Source organism: Bufo gargarizans, chromosome 4 (assembly GCF_014858855.1).
Source record: "Bufo gargarizans isolate SCDJY-AF-19 chromosome 4, ASM1485885v1, whole genome shotgun sequence".
In the NCBI taxonomy this organism is placed as follows: domain Eukaryota; kingdom Metazoa; phylum Chordata; class Amphibia; order Anura; family Bufonidae; genus Bufo; species Bufo gargarizans.
In genome coordinates, this window is record NC_058083.1 from 98,214,629 (window position 1) to 98,233,191 (window position 18,563).

The 18,563-nt window shown below is 44.4% G+C and overlaps 1 protein-coding gene across 1 annotated transcript; it reads right to left on the reverse strand.

Moving 5' to 3' along the window:
• Positions 1-596: 596 nt before the first annotated feature.
• SHBG (sex hormone binding globulin) lies at positions 597-17,608 on the reverse strand. Its single transcript, XM_044292135.1, has 8 exons — positions 17,328-17,608; positions 14,451-14,560; positions 6,473-6,662; positions 4,408-4,575; positions 4,090-4,255; positions 3,266-3,408; positions 2,925-3,150; positions 597-1,111 (listed from the first exon to the last, which is right to left on the reverse strand). The coding sequence occupies exons 1-8, from the start codon at positions 17,427-17,429 to the stop codon at positions 981-983; spliced, it is 1,236 nt and encodes a 411-aa protein (XP_044148070.1). The 5' UTR covers positions 17,430-17,608; the 3' UTR covers positions 597-980.
• Positions 17,609-18,563: the final 955 nt, after the last annotated feature.

Genomic DNA, 18,563 nt, shown 5'->3' on the forward strand with positions numbered 1-18,563 from the left:
GACAGAGGGCAGTACCGGACATGTAATACTGCACTGTACTATAAAGCAGAGCTACTAGACACCAATACTGGTGTTATATCAATGAAATGACCATGTCGATTGGTTGGCTCCGAGTCAGAGGCATTGTATGTTGAGTCTAGTTTCCAGTTTCTATGGTCCCCGAAAGACCATGGTAAGTAAAAAATATTGTATGCGGAGGCCATTGTATCTTGAGGGACCACTGTACAAGGAATAACCTATAATTGTTGTAACTGAATTAACCCTTTAGGGTACGGCCAAAATGGTGCTGCCATTCCACATTGTGATGCAGCCTTTGTATGTTTGAATATCTTAGTCTTGCAAACCAAAGGGAAATCATATGAACTGATTATTCAGCAGTCATTGCTAATAGCTGTGGGGCATCCCACAAAACCACGTGTCCATTAACAATGAACACCGAATAAACATAATAAACTTGGCTGCACTGAGGCCACATCTCAACTGTGGCATGGCATCACCATGCGCCCATGCCCTCCACCTGTGAGGTCAAATCTTGTCCACATTTTTTCTCAATCTGGAAACGGTCAGACATGTACAAATAAAGACATAAATCCATCCAAGTGTAAATACGATTTATTTCTCATGTAGACGTCCATCTGAAGGTAAAACCCCATTGTTCATCTGTACTGATACATGAAAATATACCTCTCAGTAGTGTACATTGTAGATGATCCTGCCTAGAGATCAAAGCAAGCCAATCTAGTGTGCGTGTACCATGATATATGTATTTTACACCATAGTGGTCTTTTTGTATTTGTGTTCCCCTAAACAAGACTTTGTTCTATTTTCCGGACTCCAAAAGAACTGATTGAAAATTTGGGGCTAAAAACAGTTCCTGAAATCCCAACTGGTTGGAGGATATGGTTTAGATTTATGTAGAAGAATGATACATCGCACATATCAGAACACACAGCCTCCAGTGAAGACTTTTCCATGATTCACTATACTGCCAGTGGACAGCTGTGACTGTGGACATGAGGGTGCTTGTACTCGGCCGAGTCCACCTCAACAGCCGTTCCTTGTAGAATTATCTTTAGACACCCTGAGAAACGTGCGCCAGGCTCAGCTTGTTCTGCAACGTGAGAAAATGTCACTTTAGGATGAATATATTGTAGCCCATATCACCAATTTGTGTCTAGATGCTCAAATGGGGTTTCTCTGACCATAGGAGATGATCTGTGATAGGCGCTTGAACCAGAAAGTGGTGGCATATCTAGCAATATCATAAAATCATTTTACGAGATGGAAAAAACATTTTAAACACAAAACATACAATAGTAAATCATTATTTAGAGAAGCAATACAGTTGAAAAAGCTGCAGTTACTTCCAATAAGATATCAGTAGTCATAAACTAGTAATGTGAGGCTCTAAATATAATGCCCATCAGTTCAGGGCTGGATTAGCTCACCAGAATACCAGAGGATCCTCTAGAACAGGGTTTCTCAACTCCAGTCCTCAGGGCCCACCTGCCAGCCATGATTTGAGAATATCCCACAGAATGAATACCTGTGGTAAGTCCTGATGCACTGACACTAATTATATAACCTGCTCAATACTAAGAAAATCCTAAACACATGCCCGGTAGTTGGGCCCTGAGGACTGGAGGTGTGGAACACTGCTCTAAAGGATTCAGGGTCTTACACTATAGTGGGCTGAAATGGTCCAGCGGTAGACAAATTCATTTGGAGCCTATTACTTGCCACTGAGGTCTATTTTTATGGATTAACCACACATTGTCACTGTATTGTCACGGTCCCTCCCATGACAGAGGTGAGAAGATCTGAGAGACTGGCGGCACGTGAGGGTATCTGACAGTCTCTCTGTTTTCTCCTTGCAGTGTTGTTGTTTCCTAATGACCAAACCTCTTGTCAGGTGCAGCTTGTGGTCATTACTGAGGCTCTATGTATTTCTGACTCACAGTGCTTACCATGCGGTTGATATTTCCTGCTGGAGTTGGTTGAGCTGGTGTGTTGTTCCTTTGGATATCATGCTTCTCCATTCTTCTTTAAGCTATGTACATTTTGTTGTTCACTTGTGTGTGTTGTTGTCTAGGCCTCAGGGAGACGCTGGTTCCTTCATCTGAGGAAGAACCAGTAGTCTCATTCCCTGCCACAACTCCTAGGGCCTTCAAGGGTCTCTAGGCCTTAAGTTCCGGTGTATGAGTATTTCCACCTACAGGGACTACTCATGCTGGCAGGAGTCAGGGAGAGGTCTAGGGATTCCTAGGAGGTCACCATCCCTCTCCCTTAGCTTTGAAGCCTAGACTCCAGTCTATTCCTTGTGTGTGTTATCTGGTGTTATCCCTTCCCCATTACCCGTGACACACATCTTGTGTGCATTGAAATCACAAAGTTTACATTGCAATTAAAAGTTAATATACACATGTTCTGTAAAGTCAAATAGGCTGGGCGGCAATGGTAATGTAACTGTGTCAAAACATGAGGGCAGGAAGCCAAGATACAAAGATTGACAGGGGACCTGAAAGTGGCGGGTGATTTGTAAAGGTATTACTCAGTTTGATATTTTAGACCATTCTGAGCTTTTGGTCAAAACTTGTTAATGGTACGTACAACCCCTTTTAAGGGGGATTTTTTTTAATGCACCACTGCAGCCAATGACTGGCCCCACTGGTGACATGGCCGCTTAAGGACACATTACTGCTGAGGCCTGACATTGGCTGCATCGGTGCCTGTGGCCCCCACTAGTGCAGAAAGTTTACATGCAGATAACCGAGTCATATATGGCAGGCAGGTAAGTAAACCTCCTTTCACAGGTTCAGCTGGGAGGGGTGCAATAAAATAAAAAGTCAATGTTGGACAACCTCCTTACAGAACTTCACTGCAGGATGTGGACTGGATGCAGACTAGAGACAATCAAAACTTACCCGAAGTGCCTCCAATAGAGATTTCAGAAGCAGGGTCCAGCCATATGTCTTCCAAAGCCTTGAAGTCCGCTGGCACAATATCCATTGAAGATGAGGCCTCAGTAGTGGTCAGGACAACTTGGTTGGACTGGATTACAATATTCACAGTATGCCAGTCTTTGAGACATACACCAGGTGGGAACTTTAATGAATGTGCTAATTTTCCCAGCAGGGAGACTTCCAAAACCTGAAGACAATTACGTGATATAATAAATAGATTAAAGACTAGAAACCTCTAATAATAAAAAAAAAAATTACCGTAAAAAACACAAGAAATTCTGATAAAATCAAAGGTTTGTTACTTGTTTCTCCAAATCGAAAGTTATTGTCAATGCAAAAACATTCCTTGCTCCAGACAATCCCAGCAGGACCCCACCATCCTCTAGTACTCGGAAGGCCAGCTGCAGGATTAGACTCCAGGAATCTTTGTCCTTTGTTGGAAATGCTACAAAAAAGTGAAAAATATTAAAAAGCCATAGCAACAACAGATATTTTTGGCCAGATATTCTTTATTATAGACAATTGTCTCTACGCAAGTAGCTGAGGGAGTCCCCTTGCCCTTTGCAGCCATATCCTAGAGGCAAAGGAGGAATTGGGACCTCCATTTATTGATAAGAGAGTTCAAAAAGCCGCACCCCTGTCAATTAGTCTCTTAAAGAGGGCCTGTAACTGCTTCTGACTTGTCTATTTTAGTAACTACTGGCATTCCCCATCTACTAATAATTGTGGAACATCTGTTCTTATGGCTCAATGTTGTGCCATTCCTTTATTATTTCTACTAGAAGTTATGAATTAATTGTTAGGAGCTTGTAATGAAGGTCCAACTGTGCAGAGACACCCCCTCCTTCTAGCAGGAATAATACATGAATGGCACAACACACAATAAGATCAAATGTTCCAGAATTGTTGTTACATGGGGATGGAAATAGTAACTAAAACAGACATGTCAGGAGAGGTTACAGGTCTTCTTTAGTAGAGTTGTCGCATGTAGACCACCCATGTCCATATGCCATATGCACAAGAACATCATAGAGTTGGGTTGCATCTTCCCCGGGCAAAATCAGCTGTTGGCCAGGAGTGCCACAGCGGAACCAGTGTGTGATAAGAAAATGAGAGGATAACCCACCGGCTGGTTTAAATGTAGCAAATCCACGAGCAGGAAAGAAAGCTCCAGGTTCCTCATTTTGGAAGCAACGACGGTTCTCGTCCATCTCCATTGCACGGTCTAGGGCTTCAGTATTCTTTTTCACCCAGGCCCAGTTACGCAAACACCCATCTAATGCAGGTACCAGCTAGACAGAGGGAGCACATGGTGACACCAGCGATACTGTTCTGTCTAGTTATCCATTGTATTCTTGATATACATTACTTGGTTAGCAATGAAATAACAGTAAATGTAAATTTCTATACTTCTAAAAAAAAAGGTCATATAACAACATAGTACCGGCTTGAGAAGCTGCAGATTATGGTCTGAAGGAAGGTCACCCAGGATGATGCTAAGTGTGGAGTAGCTCTGAGGCACCAGTTCATTGTTCACGTGATAAGTCAACATCACCACAATCTCTCCGTTCACTCTCACATCAATAGTGTTGATAGTACTGTCCACAGTCACCTGCAAGACAAAGCATTGAGCAATGATAGCAGACGAAAAAGCTGGACATGCACGTTAGATAAATGTCGGCTGAACCCATTGATGGCAGTGGGAGCGACAGACTATGCCATGTGTATGGGGGTCTCCTGACTTTCCGCCAACAGCAGATGTTGGGGAAGATAAGGATGAGGCAGTTGGATTTCAACTAATCACTTGTGTAGCAAGGTTTTTTTAGACCTCATGCACACGACAGTTGTTTTTTGCATCCGCAAATTGTGCATCCGCCCAAAAAAAAACGGATGCGGCATGCTTTTTTTTTGGAGGATCCGTTTTTTCCACAGATCCCTTGTAATAAATACCTATCCTTGTCCGCAAATGTGAAAAAAATAGGACATGCACTATTTTTTTTGCTAAAGGGAAACACGGACAACGGACACGGAACACAAATGGATGAACCATCAGCATTTTTTTGCTGACCCACTGAAATGAATTGGTCCCCATCCTATCAGCAAAAAAAAACGGAACAGATGCCTCATGCACACAGAGGTCGTGTGCATGAGGCCTTAGTTGTGTTTTTTTAACCGCCTTTAACTCCTTGCAATGTAGTTGGTTGGTGGTACCGTTGGTGGTTGTGTACTGCACAAAAAAGCTTGCTCCACTGAGGACATCATCAGGGTAAGATGCGTCTTGCTACTACCACCACTCTTTAAATCATATGGGTGTCTGCTAGGTGCCATGTTGGGAACTGGTGGATGGGGAGCTCGCTCATTTGTTATCTCTTCTATTATATATTTTATCGTAGTTTTTTTTATGCACCTAAGCCATGTTAAAGGGGTTGTCTCATCACAGACAATGGGGGTATATCGCTAGGATATGCCTCCATTGTTTATAGGTGTGGATCCCACACCCGCACCTATATCGAGAACGGAGCCCGGAAAGTGATGGAGGGCGCACTGCGCATGCACATCCGCACTCCATTCATTTTCTATGGGGCCACCGAAAATAGCCGTCGGGCCCATAGAAGTGAATGGGAGCGGTGGCCGGATCGGAGTCCTCCAGCCACCACCTTGCAGGGCTCCATTCCTGATATAGGTGCGGGTCCCACCTATAAGACAATGGGGGCATATCCTAACCCCTTTAAGCCTATTTACTCCTGAATCTGAGATTTCACAGTAATACACCAATCCTTTCATTCAGTGATAGGCAGTTGCCAAAAGGAGTCTAGCAGCAGCCTTCTCCCTATTCACACTTGGCTGAGCTTCACAATCATGTGCATGGTGGGTTCGAGAGAGAGATGACCACCAAATGTACATTCGGCTGTCAGTTAGCTTATGTGTATGGCCAGCCTTATTTCTTCTGTAAATGGGCCACAGCTACTGCTGCACCATTGTGAGATATAATGTTAACAATTAAAGGGGATTACCAGGAGTTCATTATCTGATAACATATCTGATCAGTGGGGTCCAGCTGTTTAAAGAGGTTGTGGGGCACCATGTCCATTTCCTCGGCCTGTGAAGTGACATTCATTGGTCACATGGCCTATTTGCAGTTTAGTCCCATTCAAATGAATAGGCCTGGACTGCAATAATGGGAACAATTGCTATAGTGTATGATGCTGCACTTGGCATGCTGTGAGGAGCACGCTGAATGTTCTTCAAACAGCTGATCGGTGGGGGTGCTGGGAGTCAGATCCCCAACAATCAGATATTGTTGACATATCCTGTGGTTGGGCCATCAATATCGAACTCCCAGAGAGCCCCTTTAAGATGGCAATATAGTTCACCTTTTACATATCATTATTGCTATAACAATATACATCAGGTTTTTTGTAATAAACTATCTAGATGCTATAGGATGAATGTAAATGTTTTTGATTGTAAATGACTTTGATTTGTGATTCAGTGTCATTTCCTCTCACCTTCCTCCATTTTCCATCGCTCACATCTGGCCCCCACTTGGAGAGAACCATCTGCCCATTTCCATTACTCATCTGTACTTCTAGACGACGTTCTCGGACCCCAAGTACAAACCAATTATCTCTTCCGACATCTCCATAGAAGATTATGCCTTCTGGGTCGAAGGTCCGAAAATCAAACGAGGAGAGATTACTGTGGAATATAGAATAACCAACGCATTAGGCCAAATGGAGACCACAGATGTATAGTTATCCATGTACAAAAACACAGCAGCTAGTCTACCACCTCATTGCCGCTGAAAGAAGTATTCTTCACGATACGTTTAAAACCTTTTTGGAGGGTACAGAAAAAAGTGGGCAAGTCGGGCTGCTGCTGCTTTGGTGCACTATGGAATCCCAGCATCTGGAGCGCCTCTTTCCCGTCACCTGGGACCCCCCGCTGATCAGCTGTTTGAAAAGGCAGCGACGCTCACAGCTTTCCCTAGGCCGAGTGAAGATACGGTCATCTGTCACGTGGCCTAGAAGCAGCTCAGCCCCATAGAAGTGAATGAGGCTGAGTGTGATACCAAGCACAGCCGCTATACAATGTACGACAGTGTGCTGGTGCCTTCTCAAACAGCTCATCCGCAGGGGGTCCCAGGTGTGGAACCCCAACTGATCAGATACTGATGACCTATCCAAGATAGGTCATCAGTATTAAGCTCTTGGAAAACCCTTTTAATTTCTTGTCATTGTTATAACTTATAGTCATAAATGTTCTATTTTTTTGTGGAACGGAAATACAGACATACGGAAACTGAACGCACACGGAGTAACTTCAGTTTTTTTTTACGGACCAATTAAAGTAAATGGTTCCGCATACGGTCCGCAAACAAAACGGAACAGACACGGAAAGAAAATACGTTCGTGTGCAACAATTATCAGATGGCAACAACTAAAAATACAACATATGTACTCAAAGAAACTATGATACATAATGAACCACTGGTCCATCACAATGTTTCTTGAAGATTGATTAAAAAAAAAAATATATATATATTCAATATGTAACAAAAACAGCCCAAAAATGTATGTATTCTGTTCTTAGGCTCCTGTGTGCCGTACTTCAGCCTCTAACATAAAGCACCTGGTACATCCATTCTGCAAAAAGACAGAACATGTGGACTATGGACCCAATTAAATCAATGGGTCCACAAAAAATGCGGATACAACATGGACAGTATGCAATTTGTCAACCGCAAAATACATATGGACAGGTGTGTGCGAGGCCTTGAACATGGGGGGAATTTATCATAAGGGCAATATTTGAAACTAGTTTTTCTTGAGTAGGAGTTGGAGTACTTTGCGCCAAATTTGTCAAATGTCGCACAATGTTGGTTACATTTGGGGCCACTTTAACAGGGGTGCACCTAGCCTTTCTGCTGCCTGAGGTGAAAACTGATACGGTGCTTCCTTCATGCCAATTTCTTAACCTAACCCCTTTGCCACAATGAAAGTGCTCATTGCCCATGGCGCTTCCGCTGCCCCCCTCTTGCCCCTACCTGGTGCTGCCTGAGGCGATCGCTTCACCTGGCCTCATTGTTGGTGCACCCCTGCACTTTAAACCTAACATTTTTGTCTGGAAAAGTTACTCTAGCAACTAAGCCATCCCCTACTGGAGTGTGTTTGTTTGCAACTTTTTAGTATTTTTTTTTATTTAAAAAAGTTGCTGTGATAAATCTGTAGTGAAACTCAAACATATCTATCCATGCCCGTTCCCCAACCCACTTTTCAAAACTGAAGTAAATGGTGTAAAAATGCAAAATTTTTATGGAAGTGGGCCCAAAGACTTTTTGAAGCCAGAATTGTGGAGTGCATGACGTGATAAATTCCCCCATTAGATAAAAAAATTAAGATAACCTACCGTTAAGCAGTCATTTAGCAATTTCTATTAAAATATGAGCCAGAGTTATAACTATACTATTTTCTTCAAAATTTCCTGTAGTGTTAGGCTACTTTCACACTTGCGGCAGAGTGATCCGGAAATCTGCATGCAAACGGACAGCATTTGTGGAAGGATCCGGATGCAAATCCGTCTCACAAATGCATTGCAGGAACGGATTCGTCTGTCCATTTGTCATACGGACAAACAGATCCGTTTCTATTTTTATTTTTCACATTTTTAAAGGTCTGCAGATATGCAGACCGGAAGGACGGCTCCAGCATTGCGGTATTTTTAATACATTCCTATGGAAAAAAACGCCAGATTCGGCATTCGGGCAAGTGTTCAGTTTTTTGGGCCGGAGATAAAACCGCAGCATGCGGTGCCTCCTGAACTGAAGACATCCTGATGCCTCCTGAACTGATTGCTCTCCATTCAGAATGCATGGGGATAAAACTGATCAGTTCTTTTCCGGTATTGAGCCCCGAGGACGGAACTCAATGCCGGAAAAGAAAAACACTAGTGTGAAAGTAGCCTTAGTGCCTGCCCTCGCTCCCAGCACCTGGGGCACATGCCCTGCCAGCCATCCTCTAGGATTCTTGAATGGCCAAGTCAAAGCTCAGGGTGCTGTGGGAGGATTTGGAACAGGCTGTGCATGCTAGAAATACTTAAAGAATAACTAAACTTTTAATTCAGTTTTTTGTAAAATGTCCTAAAAGCCCTAATAATAAATACTTTTTGTAATGTACTTTATTAACGGGTTTTTAATTTTTAATAGAGTTTTGCCTCCCTAAAGGGCGCCTTTCCCTGTGCGCTTTAAATTCACTATTCTCCACACTGCTGACTTCTCAGCGGTGTACGGAGTGCAGGCTCTAGACTTTATGAATGGGGCCGCAGCACAAGGAGTATGGGCAGGAGCGCCATTGCCTGTCCCCCCCCCCCACCCGAGGTTGGCTAAATGCTGGTACCCTGTAACCATGTGCTATGCCAGGATTAGCTGAGCGGAGCTTGCTCCTGCCTGTGCCTGCTTCAATAAACAGATAGTCCTGCATGTAAACCAGTGGCGTCTCTAGCTTTCAAAATTTGGGGGGGCACACTGGGGGCCAGGACAAAAGTAGGGGGGGCAGCTATAACAACGATACATTTACACAAGTACGCTTCGAAATGCTGCGATACCTAAAACCGCAACAGGGAAGAAAAGTCCAGCTGTCTGTGGATGACACTTTTATAGAGAGGGGGATCTGTGGATGACACTGCTATGGGGGGGGATCTGTGGATGCCACATACCGGGTATAGCATCTTATGCTATATGTGTCATCCACAGATCCACCCCATGACAGTGTCATCCCCATTTCCCCCTCCATAACAGTGTCATCCCCATTTCCCCCTCCATAACAGTGTCATCCACAGATCCCCCTCCCCGCCTCTCACAGGAGTGTACATTTGACATTTCTAAACCGTAATCCATATCCTGCAGTAACTTTAACTTTAAATCAGGATTCAGCAGCCGCTCCTCTCTACTAGTACCTTAACCTTACACCACTCGGCTAGCTTCGGTAACAGGGCCAGGCTACAGCCTACAGGTACTGCCTGTTAGTTGTTATCGAGCGAGCGCTCATTTCTGCAGATCAGAGGATACGGATTACAGTTTAGAAGAAATGTACACTCCTGTGAGCGGTCCAGACCAGTGGCGGATCCAGGGTCTGGTCTCGGGAGAGGCACTTCCAGATTATTTTCTGTCCGCCGCCACAGAACAAGGGTGCTTATAGAACAGACTCCACAGTGTAGCGGTATACTGTATACTGTGTGGCACAGTGTAGAGGTATACTGTGTGGCACAGTGTAGAGGTATACTGTGTGGCACAGTGTAGAGGTATACTGTGTGGCACAGTGTAGAGGTATACTGTGTGGCACAGTGTAGAGGTATACTGTGTGGCACAGTGTAGAGGTATACTGTGTGGCACAGTGTAGAGGTATACTGTGTGGCACAGTGTAGAGGTATACTGTGTGGCACAGTGTAGAGGTATACTGTGTGGCACAGTGTAGAGGTATACTGTATATTGTGTGGCACAGTGTAGAGGTATACTGTATATTGTGTGGCACAGTGTAGAGGTATACTGTATATTGTGTGGCACAGTGTAGAGGTATACTGTATATTGTGTGGCACAGTGTAGAGGTATACTGTATATAGTGTGGCACAGTGTAGAGGTATACTGTATATTGTGTGGCACAGTGTAGAGGTATACTGTATATTGTGTGGCACAGTGTAGCGGTATACTGTATATTGTGGGGCACAGTGTAGAGGTATACTGTATATTGTGTGGCACAGTGTAGAGGTATACTGTATATTGTGTGGCACAGTGTAGAGGTATACTTTATATTGTGGGGCACAGTGTAGCGGTATACTGTGTGGCACAGTGTAGAGGTATACTGTATATTGTGGGGCACAGTGTAGCGGTATACTGTATATTGTGTGGCACAGTGTAAGCTATGTGTGTATAACAAACATATTTCACATGAACACTTACAGTTACTTGGCTTGGCCCTTGGGGATCTCGGACGCCACTTCCACACCTTGTCCGGGGGCTCGGCGGAGCTGATGTGTTTTATCCTAATGAGAAAGATTTCATAATAAGGATTTGGAGAAGGGGCAGAGGGATAGCAGAGCAGGGAGAGGCCGGTGCTGCTACTAGGGGGTCATACCATGGGGGAGTAATAAAGCCCACCATTATGCCCCCCAGTAGAAATAATTCTCCTTATAATGTGACAATGCAAAAAATACCCCCTTATGCCCCCAGTTGAGCTAATGTCCCCCATAATGTGCCAGTATAAAATACCCCTATATAGTGCCCCCAGTAAATGCCCCCATAGTGCTCCTCTCCCCCTTCCTCCTAGTGCCCCCCATAATGTACCAGTATAAAATGCCCCAGTAGATGCCCTCAGTGTCCCCCATAATTTTGCAAGTATAAATTACCCCTTCTTAGTGCCCCCGTAGATGTCTCCATAGTACTCCTCTCCCCCCTTCCCCATAGTACCCACCATAATGTGTCCCAGTATAAAATGCTACTGTACAGAGCCCCCCATATAAAACACCCCTTCTTTGTGTTGCCTCAGTAGATGCCCCTATAGTGCCCACCAATAATGTGCCAGTAATAAGCCCCCATTACGTGCCAGTAATCATGTGCCATTAAGTCGCCCCCCATTACGTGTCAGTAATAAGCCCCCCATTACGTGCCAGTAATCATGTGCCATTATTAAGTCCCCCCCCATCATGTGCCATTATTAAGTCCCCCCCCATCATGTGCCATTATTAAGTCCCCCCCCATCATGTGCCATTATTAAGTCCCCCCTCCATCATGTGCCATTATTAAGTCCCCCCCATCATGTGCCATTATTAAGTCCCCCCCCATCATGTGCCATTATTAAGTCCCCCCCCATCATGTGCCATTATTAAGTCCCCCCCCCCATCATGTGCCATTATTAAGTCCCCCCTCCATCATGTGCCATTATTAAGTCCCCCCTCCATCATGTGCCATTATTAAGTCCCCCCCATCATGTGCCATTATTAAGTCCCCCCCATCATGTGCCATTATTAAGTCCCCCCCATCATGTGCCATTATTAAGTCCCCCCCATCATGTGCCATTATTAAGTCCCCCCCCCATCATGTGCCATTATTAAGTCCCCCCCCATCATGTGCCATTATTAAGTCCCCCCCATCATGTGCCATTATTAAGTCCCCCCCCCATCATGTGCCATTATTAAGTCCCCCCCCATCATGTGCCATTATTAAGTCCCCCCCCATCATGTGGCATTATTAAGTCCCCCCCATCATGTGGCATTACTAAGTCCCCCCCCCACAATGTGGCATTATTAAGTCCCCCCCATCATGTGGCATTATTAAGTCCCCCCCATCATGTGGCATTATTAAGTCCCCAACCCCTTCAGTATCACTATTGTAAGAAAAAAAAAAGAACACTTATACTTACCTCAGTGGCTTCGATGCGATGCAGGTCTCTTCTGGTCTGTGTCCCACGCTGTATGGCTCAGGCAGCGCGATGACATCATCGCGCCACCTGCGCCGGCCTCTGATGGGCTGCCGGCCTAGTGCCGGCAGCCTATCAGAGCAAGGGGAAGGGACACGCCTCTCCCTCCTCTGCACCGCCACTGGCACAGGCAGTAGTAAGGAGATGAGCGCAATGGAAGCGCTCATCTCCCTGTGCCCGGCGGCGGCTCACTTTGGGGGGGGGGGCGCATTTTAGTTGGGGGGGCCGAGCATGATGTAGGGGGGGCCGTGGCCCCCTCTGGCCCCCCCCTGGCGACGCCACTGATGTAAACTTTTAGCTTAGCGAATCTAATCCTGGCTTAGCACATTTTTACAGGGTACCCATGTGCATGGCAGCATTTAGCAAACCTCGGGGTGGAACTCAATGTGCGCTCCTGCCCGTACTCAGTTCTCTGCGGCCCCATTCATAAAGTGTAGAGTCCGTACTCCATACACCGCTGCAAAGTCAGCAGTGTGCAGGAAAGTGAATTGAAAGTGCGCAGGGAAAGGTGTGCTTTAGGGAGGGAAAATTCTATGAAAAATCCATTAATAAAGTATATTACAAAAGTATTTTTAGAGCATTAGGGACATTTCACAAAAAAACTTAACGTAATTAAAAGTTTAGTTACTCTTTTCAGTACTGAAAAACTACTCCATGGAAATATACAAAAATAATTCTCCACAATATAAGAGTCTAGTGGATTTTTTGACAGTATAACAAGTTGATGAGCACCCGTTTGACTCCAGTTACATGGAGCAGTCACTCATGTTGTGATCATTCAGCACATACAGCTTCATTATTCTCTCCAGCATCTGTCTGTTCACACAGGGTGATGGTGCCAACTAGCGATGATTCTTCATGCCAATTAAAAAATGCAGTCATCCGAGAAACAAGCATTGGGTGGGGAGTGACAGGATTACTCAGTGTAATGGTTGGGTGAATGAACGTTTTGTGGGAGCACTCATTCTTGATCATGTAAAAGGGCATCTGTCAGCAGATTTGTACCTATGACACCGGCTGACCTGTTACATGTGCACTTGGCAGCTGAAGACATCTGTGTTGGTCCCATGTCCATATGTGGCTGTATTACAGAGAATAATGAAGTTTTAATATGCAAATGAGCCTCTAGGAGCAACGGGGGCATTGCCATTACTCCTTGAGGCTCTGCTCTGACTTTGACAGGGCCCTGTCAATCAAAGTGCAGAGGGCGTGGCAGTTGCAGAGAGAGCTGAGTCTCTAGGTGTAACAGCAACGCCCCCATTGCCCCTAGAGGCTCATTTGCATAAAATAAAACATCATTATTCTCAGCAATGCGGGCACATATGAACATGGGACCAACACAGATGCCTTCAGCTGCCAAGCGCACATGTAACAGGTCAGCCGGTGTCCTAGGTACAAATCTGCTGACAGATGCCCTTTAAAGGAGTTGTTCACCCATAGTGTGCTTTTTTTCAGACCTCCCAGCGTGGCCAGACCCGTGGTGGTAATGATACTTACCCGATTCCTGCTGCTGGGTTCCACCTCCATTGTTCTCCCTCAAGCACCCATGACTGCAGCAATGTCACCCATGACTGACTGCAGCAATGTCACCCATGTGTCATATGACACATGGGTGAACCCAGCAATGAGGACCAGGTAAGTATGCTCATCACTGCAGATCTGGCCACATTGGTGGGTCTGGTAAAAAGCACATCCAGGGTGAACAACCCCTTTCATGTACAAGAAGATCCTGCTGAAGGATACAATGGCAAGCATTAGAGCCACAGAAGGATATGTCAATCTGGTGGGGTTTTTTCCATTACATCTCCTTTATAAACCTTTGAATCAAGATCAAATCTTAATATAATCAGATATGTGGAAAAAAAAAACTGTACAATCTTCATTTTTTATAAATGATCCCCCATGTAACCACACTGAATTCCTGGTGTGGCGAGCCCTCAGAATCCCATTCCCCGGACACAGTCTGTCCACATAGCAGATGCTGGGTTCTTATAAAACACAATGAGAACGTTAATACCTTGTTAGTTCAGAAAGCTTGAATTCCAGGCGCAGAACACTCCGAGCATCTCCATTCCCTATGTACAAACTGTCCGAGGATCTCACCAGCTTCTCAGCAGAACAAGACACCTGGAAAACACTTCATTACTTTCTCGCAGTCTAATGGGTGTCCCATAAAATGTGTTGGGAGAAACCCTCTTGAATTACAGATTTAGCAGAGGTGAGTTTATCATTTGGCACAGCTCATCGTGATTGACCATAATTTGCATTTCTATTGTTCTGTATGAGTCTGCAAAGTATGGGGTCATCGCCGTGCACAGATAACGCAGGTGGTACCGATGCACATAACCTTAAAGCCAGCCAAACCCACCAGGGTGTGTGTGGGGGTTGTGCCGACAGATGATATTGATCAAAAGAAGGCTTGGGCATGTTGAATTTTAACACCCGATTATTATGTTTTCAAGGGAGATAAGCCATCAACGGAGTTGTCTAGCAGTGGTTACTTCAGTCTCCCCATGAAAAACACACGCATGGTCTGCTAAGCTAAGTGTCCATGTATATGGGCGTATCCTTAAGAATAGCTGTCAGCCATTGAAGACTTATAGGCACCTTTAAAATTCAGCCCTGCTACATCTGTACTACAAGCTTTATAGAATTTAAGGAGTCATTAGGTGTATTTCTGGTGCCAATGGCAGCACAAAGGTACTTTGCGCCGCAATCTGTGACTTTTCCCCGCTCAGGCCAGGTCTAAAAAAGTGGGCGGGGATGGGCCGGCAGACCCGTCTCATTTACCATTTTCTATGCCTGGTTTAGATGTAGAAAATGGTCTAAATTAGGGATCAGCAATCTCCAGCACTCCAGATGTTCTGAAACTACAACTCCCAGAATCCTCCTTTTACTTCTAGGGGAGTGACAAGAATAGCTGAGTAAGTGTGCATGCTGGGAGTTGTAGTTTTACAGCAGCTGGAGTGCCAAAGGTTGCTGATCCCTGATCTAAATGTAAGGGCTCATGCACACAACCATTTGTTGTGGTCCGCATCCAAGCCGCATTTTTTGCGGCTCGGGTGCAGACCTATTAACTTCAATGGGACCGCAAAAGATGCGGACAAGAATAGGCATGTCTACAATGGGCCGCAAAAAACGGCACGGTCGTGTGGATGAGGCCTAAGACAGCAAGGATGTTGTCTTACATTTAGAAGTAGCAGTGGATCCACCGAAATTATGTAGAGGCCTGGGCCTCTTCATAACTCCAGTGGATCCACCGCCAGCACAAATGGGTATTAAAACTGGCCAGTCTTAATTAATGACCCCCTTAATTTTTAAATTCTATCTGTGACTGATGATAGAAACCTTAATTATGAATGACCATTCTGAAACTCTTCCCTGGGCAGACATGATTTCTCAAGTTTTGTTACTGGTTTCTGTGCTTCCCCTGGCGTACTCGATTACCTTTTCCATTAAATTGTACAGAATGCCCTATATAAATATAAATAGTATAATAGGTAACAGGCTCCACTCTAACCATTAAAGGGGCACACCCAAATCAGGTATTTATGGCATACCCACAGGATAATGTCTGGTAGATGGGGGTCACCTAATCCCTGTTTTATTTGACAAGGTAATGATAATGACCTGCTCCTCAGGGGCGGTCTCTTACCTCCATAAAGATACATTATTTCTGGGAGGCATATCCCTACTTACACTGCACAATCTGCTCTCCAGAAAAGATGGCTTTGGGGTCAACTATACCTTCACCCAATAAGAAGCATTTGCTCACTCGCTGAGTGATCAATGGCAGGGCAATTATCAGGAATGAGCTTTGTACAAACACTCGTTTCCAATAATTGGTCCCCTAATCGGCCCGTGTAAATGGGCCTTAAAATGGAAATCCATCATGAAAATGCTATGTAAGCTATAGGCAGCAGGTTATAGATCAGGATGAGCTGAGCAGATTGATATATAGTTTTATGGGAAAAGATTCAGTAAAACTTTATTAATTTAAATTCCTGCTCATTCTGAGCTTTGAAGTCCAGGAGGCGGTCCTATCAGTGATTGACAGCTATCTATGTATACACAGTTATAGAGGGAAGGCTGTCAATCACTGATAGGACCGCCTCCTGGACTTCAAAGACCAGAATGAGCAGAGATTTAAATGAGTAAAATACTAATTTTACTGAATCTTTTCCCACTAAACTATATATTAATCTGCTCAGCTCCTCCTGCTCTATAACGTGCTGCCTACAGCTCAGACACAATGTTCAATGTGACAGGTTCCCTTTAAGGTTGTACAGGAAAAGTCACCAGTGGTGTAAATCATAAAATGAATCATCAATGAATCATTGGCTGCTTTAAGATAATTTCAAACATATGATAATCTTATTAGAGGAGCTGTTGATTTCACCCCAAATCTATTGAAGCCTGAACACCAGATCCGAGCATATTCCGACAACCACCATTAACATTTACCCAGCTATTAAAAGACTATGGACACGTCATAAAAAGTAGAAAACAAAAAAACAAAAAACAAGTTCAAAATGATAAAAAAAAACTATTGAAATAGTCTTTGAATTGTATGTTAAAATAGGCACAAGGATCGGGCAGACAACTGCAAGGATTCTGACAACCAGTTTGAGCAGAATATTCTATTACACATGCTCTTTCATTTACATGGTGCACGTGAGATGAATAATGCACATATAAGACCACAAATATACAGACGTAGCAGAGCAAAATCACGCAAATAGTTAATTAACCCTTCAAGGTCACAACAACATAGTGTTTTATGAAGAAATATTACCAATAAGCTATGTGTGTAGTAAGGTGCTGTGGTTTTCGGATACGCTGTATAAATAGCTGATTCTGATTATTTGAGGAAAGTTCCTGAGTAACGCGTTACCTTTGCTGTGTCCTCCGGGTCAGGTAATATGGATCCCGCAGTAAGGACTCCATAGGAAAGCAGGATTACGACAGGTAGAGACACACTGATGAGAGGCTTCATTTTCTCGGTGCTGTAAATGGGTGTCACACGTTCTCTGTCCTTTATATGTTAATAGGATGGGGCCTGGTTCTCCTTATGGGAACGCCAACCATAACATGTTCCCAGTGTCTGCCTCCTGCAGATGTTTTTCGGGAACATAGAAAACGCCCATTTAACCCTTCACCAATGTGTGACCATCTGCACTCGGATCTGGAATTCAAATATACAATTGGCTATAAAATATTTTTCCTGAGTGTAGATTTGATTTCCGGAGCAGGCACACATGCCATTTCTCTACCAGCTCTACGAGGGCATTGCCTTTACTGTTGTAACCAGCGTCATTAAGATGAACACCCAGCTTCCACTGAAGACAAACATAAAATTATAATTCATCAGTAAAACGGTGACAGGAGACAACAACGTCAAGATATTCCCCCTGCTTCGTCAGGGGCCTGAACATAGTCATGGCACAGTCCACCTCATCCTCTCTATACACATTTTACTTTGCTAAATCCTTAAAGGGGTGTGTTTTTTAGAAAACCCAATTCAAGACCCTAATCCTTTAAGAGACCGAGTGCCCAAACTGCAACCCAAAACCCACTTATTTATCACAAAGTGCCAACACGGCAACTTACCCTGAACACTACAGTCCTGTATAGTATATCTTCCATGTTCTTTATCATTTAGCTATAATAGCCTGCCTGCATTCAGTGCGCTGCCTGCACTGTTCATAGTGCGCCCTGCGCTGGTGAATGGCAGGAAATGTCTAAAGCATATTGGTACACCATAGACTTTATCCAGGGTGCAGGTGCCCACAGACTCTGAGTGCTGCCTCTGAAGCCAGTGCCATAGGTTTGCCACCACTGCCCTAATCTATTATGTAATGCAGGAGTCTCACACGGAGCGTGTCCATGCGTTACATGGACAATCACCAAATGTCAGTGTAATTCTGCTTGCACTGGTCCAACAGATTATACCTAACCACTGAAACTCTCAGCAGCAGTTTACAGTTCTTTCATACTGCATTTTGCAGTATCTGATGGAGGTATACACCAGGAGGGTTTCCCTACTCATACCTCCGACAGATGCCACAGTAGGCATAGAATGGCATCCATTGGCTCCCATGTTAGTGAAACATACTGTATGCCTATGTGT

Bases quoted from the DNA above. Each gene is read 5' to 3' on its own strand.
- SHBG (XM_044292135.1), bottom strand. From the start codon at position 17,429: ATGAAGCCTCTCATCAGTGTGTCTCTACCTGTCGTAATCCTGCTTTCC. The intron at 4,576-6,472 runs GTGAGAGGAAAT...TTTGTCTTGCAG, and splicing joins GCGATGGAAAATGGAGGAAG to GTGACTGTGGACAGTACTAT. The intron at 1,112-2,924 runs GTAAGTTTTGAT...CTCACGTTGCAG, and splicing joins CTCTATTGGAGGCACTTCGG to AACAAGCTGAGCCTGGCGCA.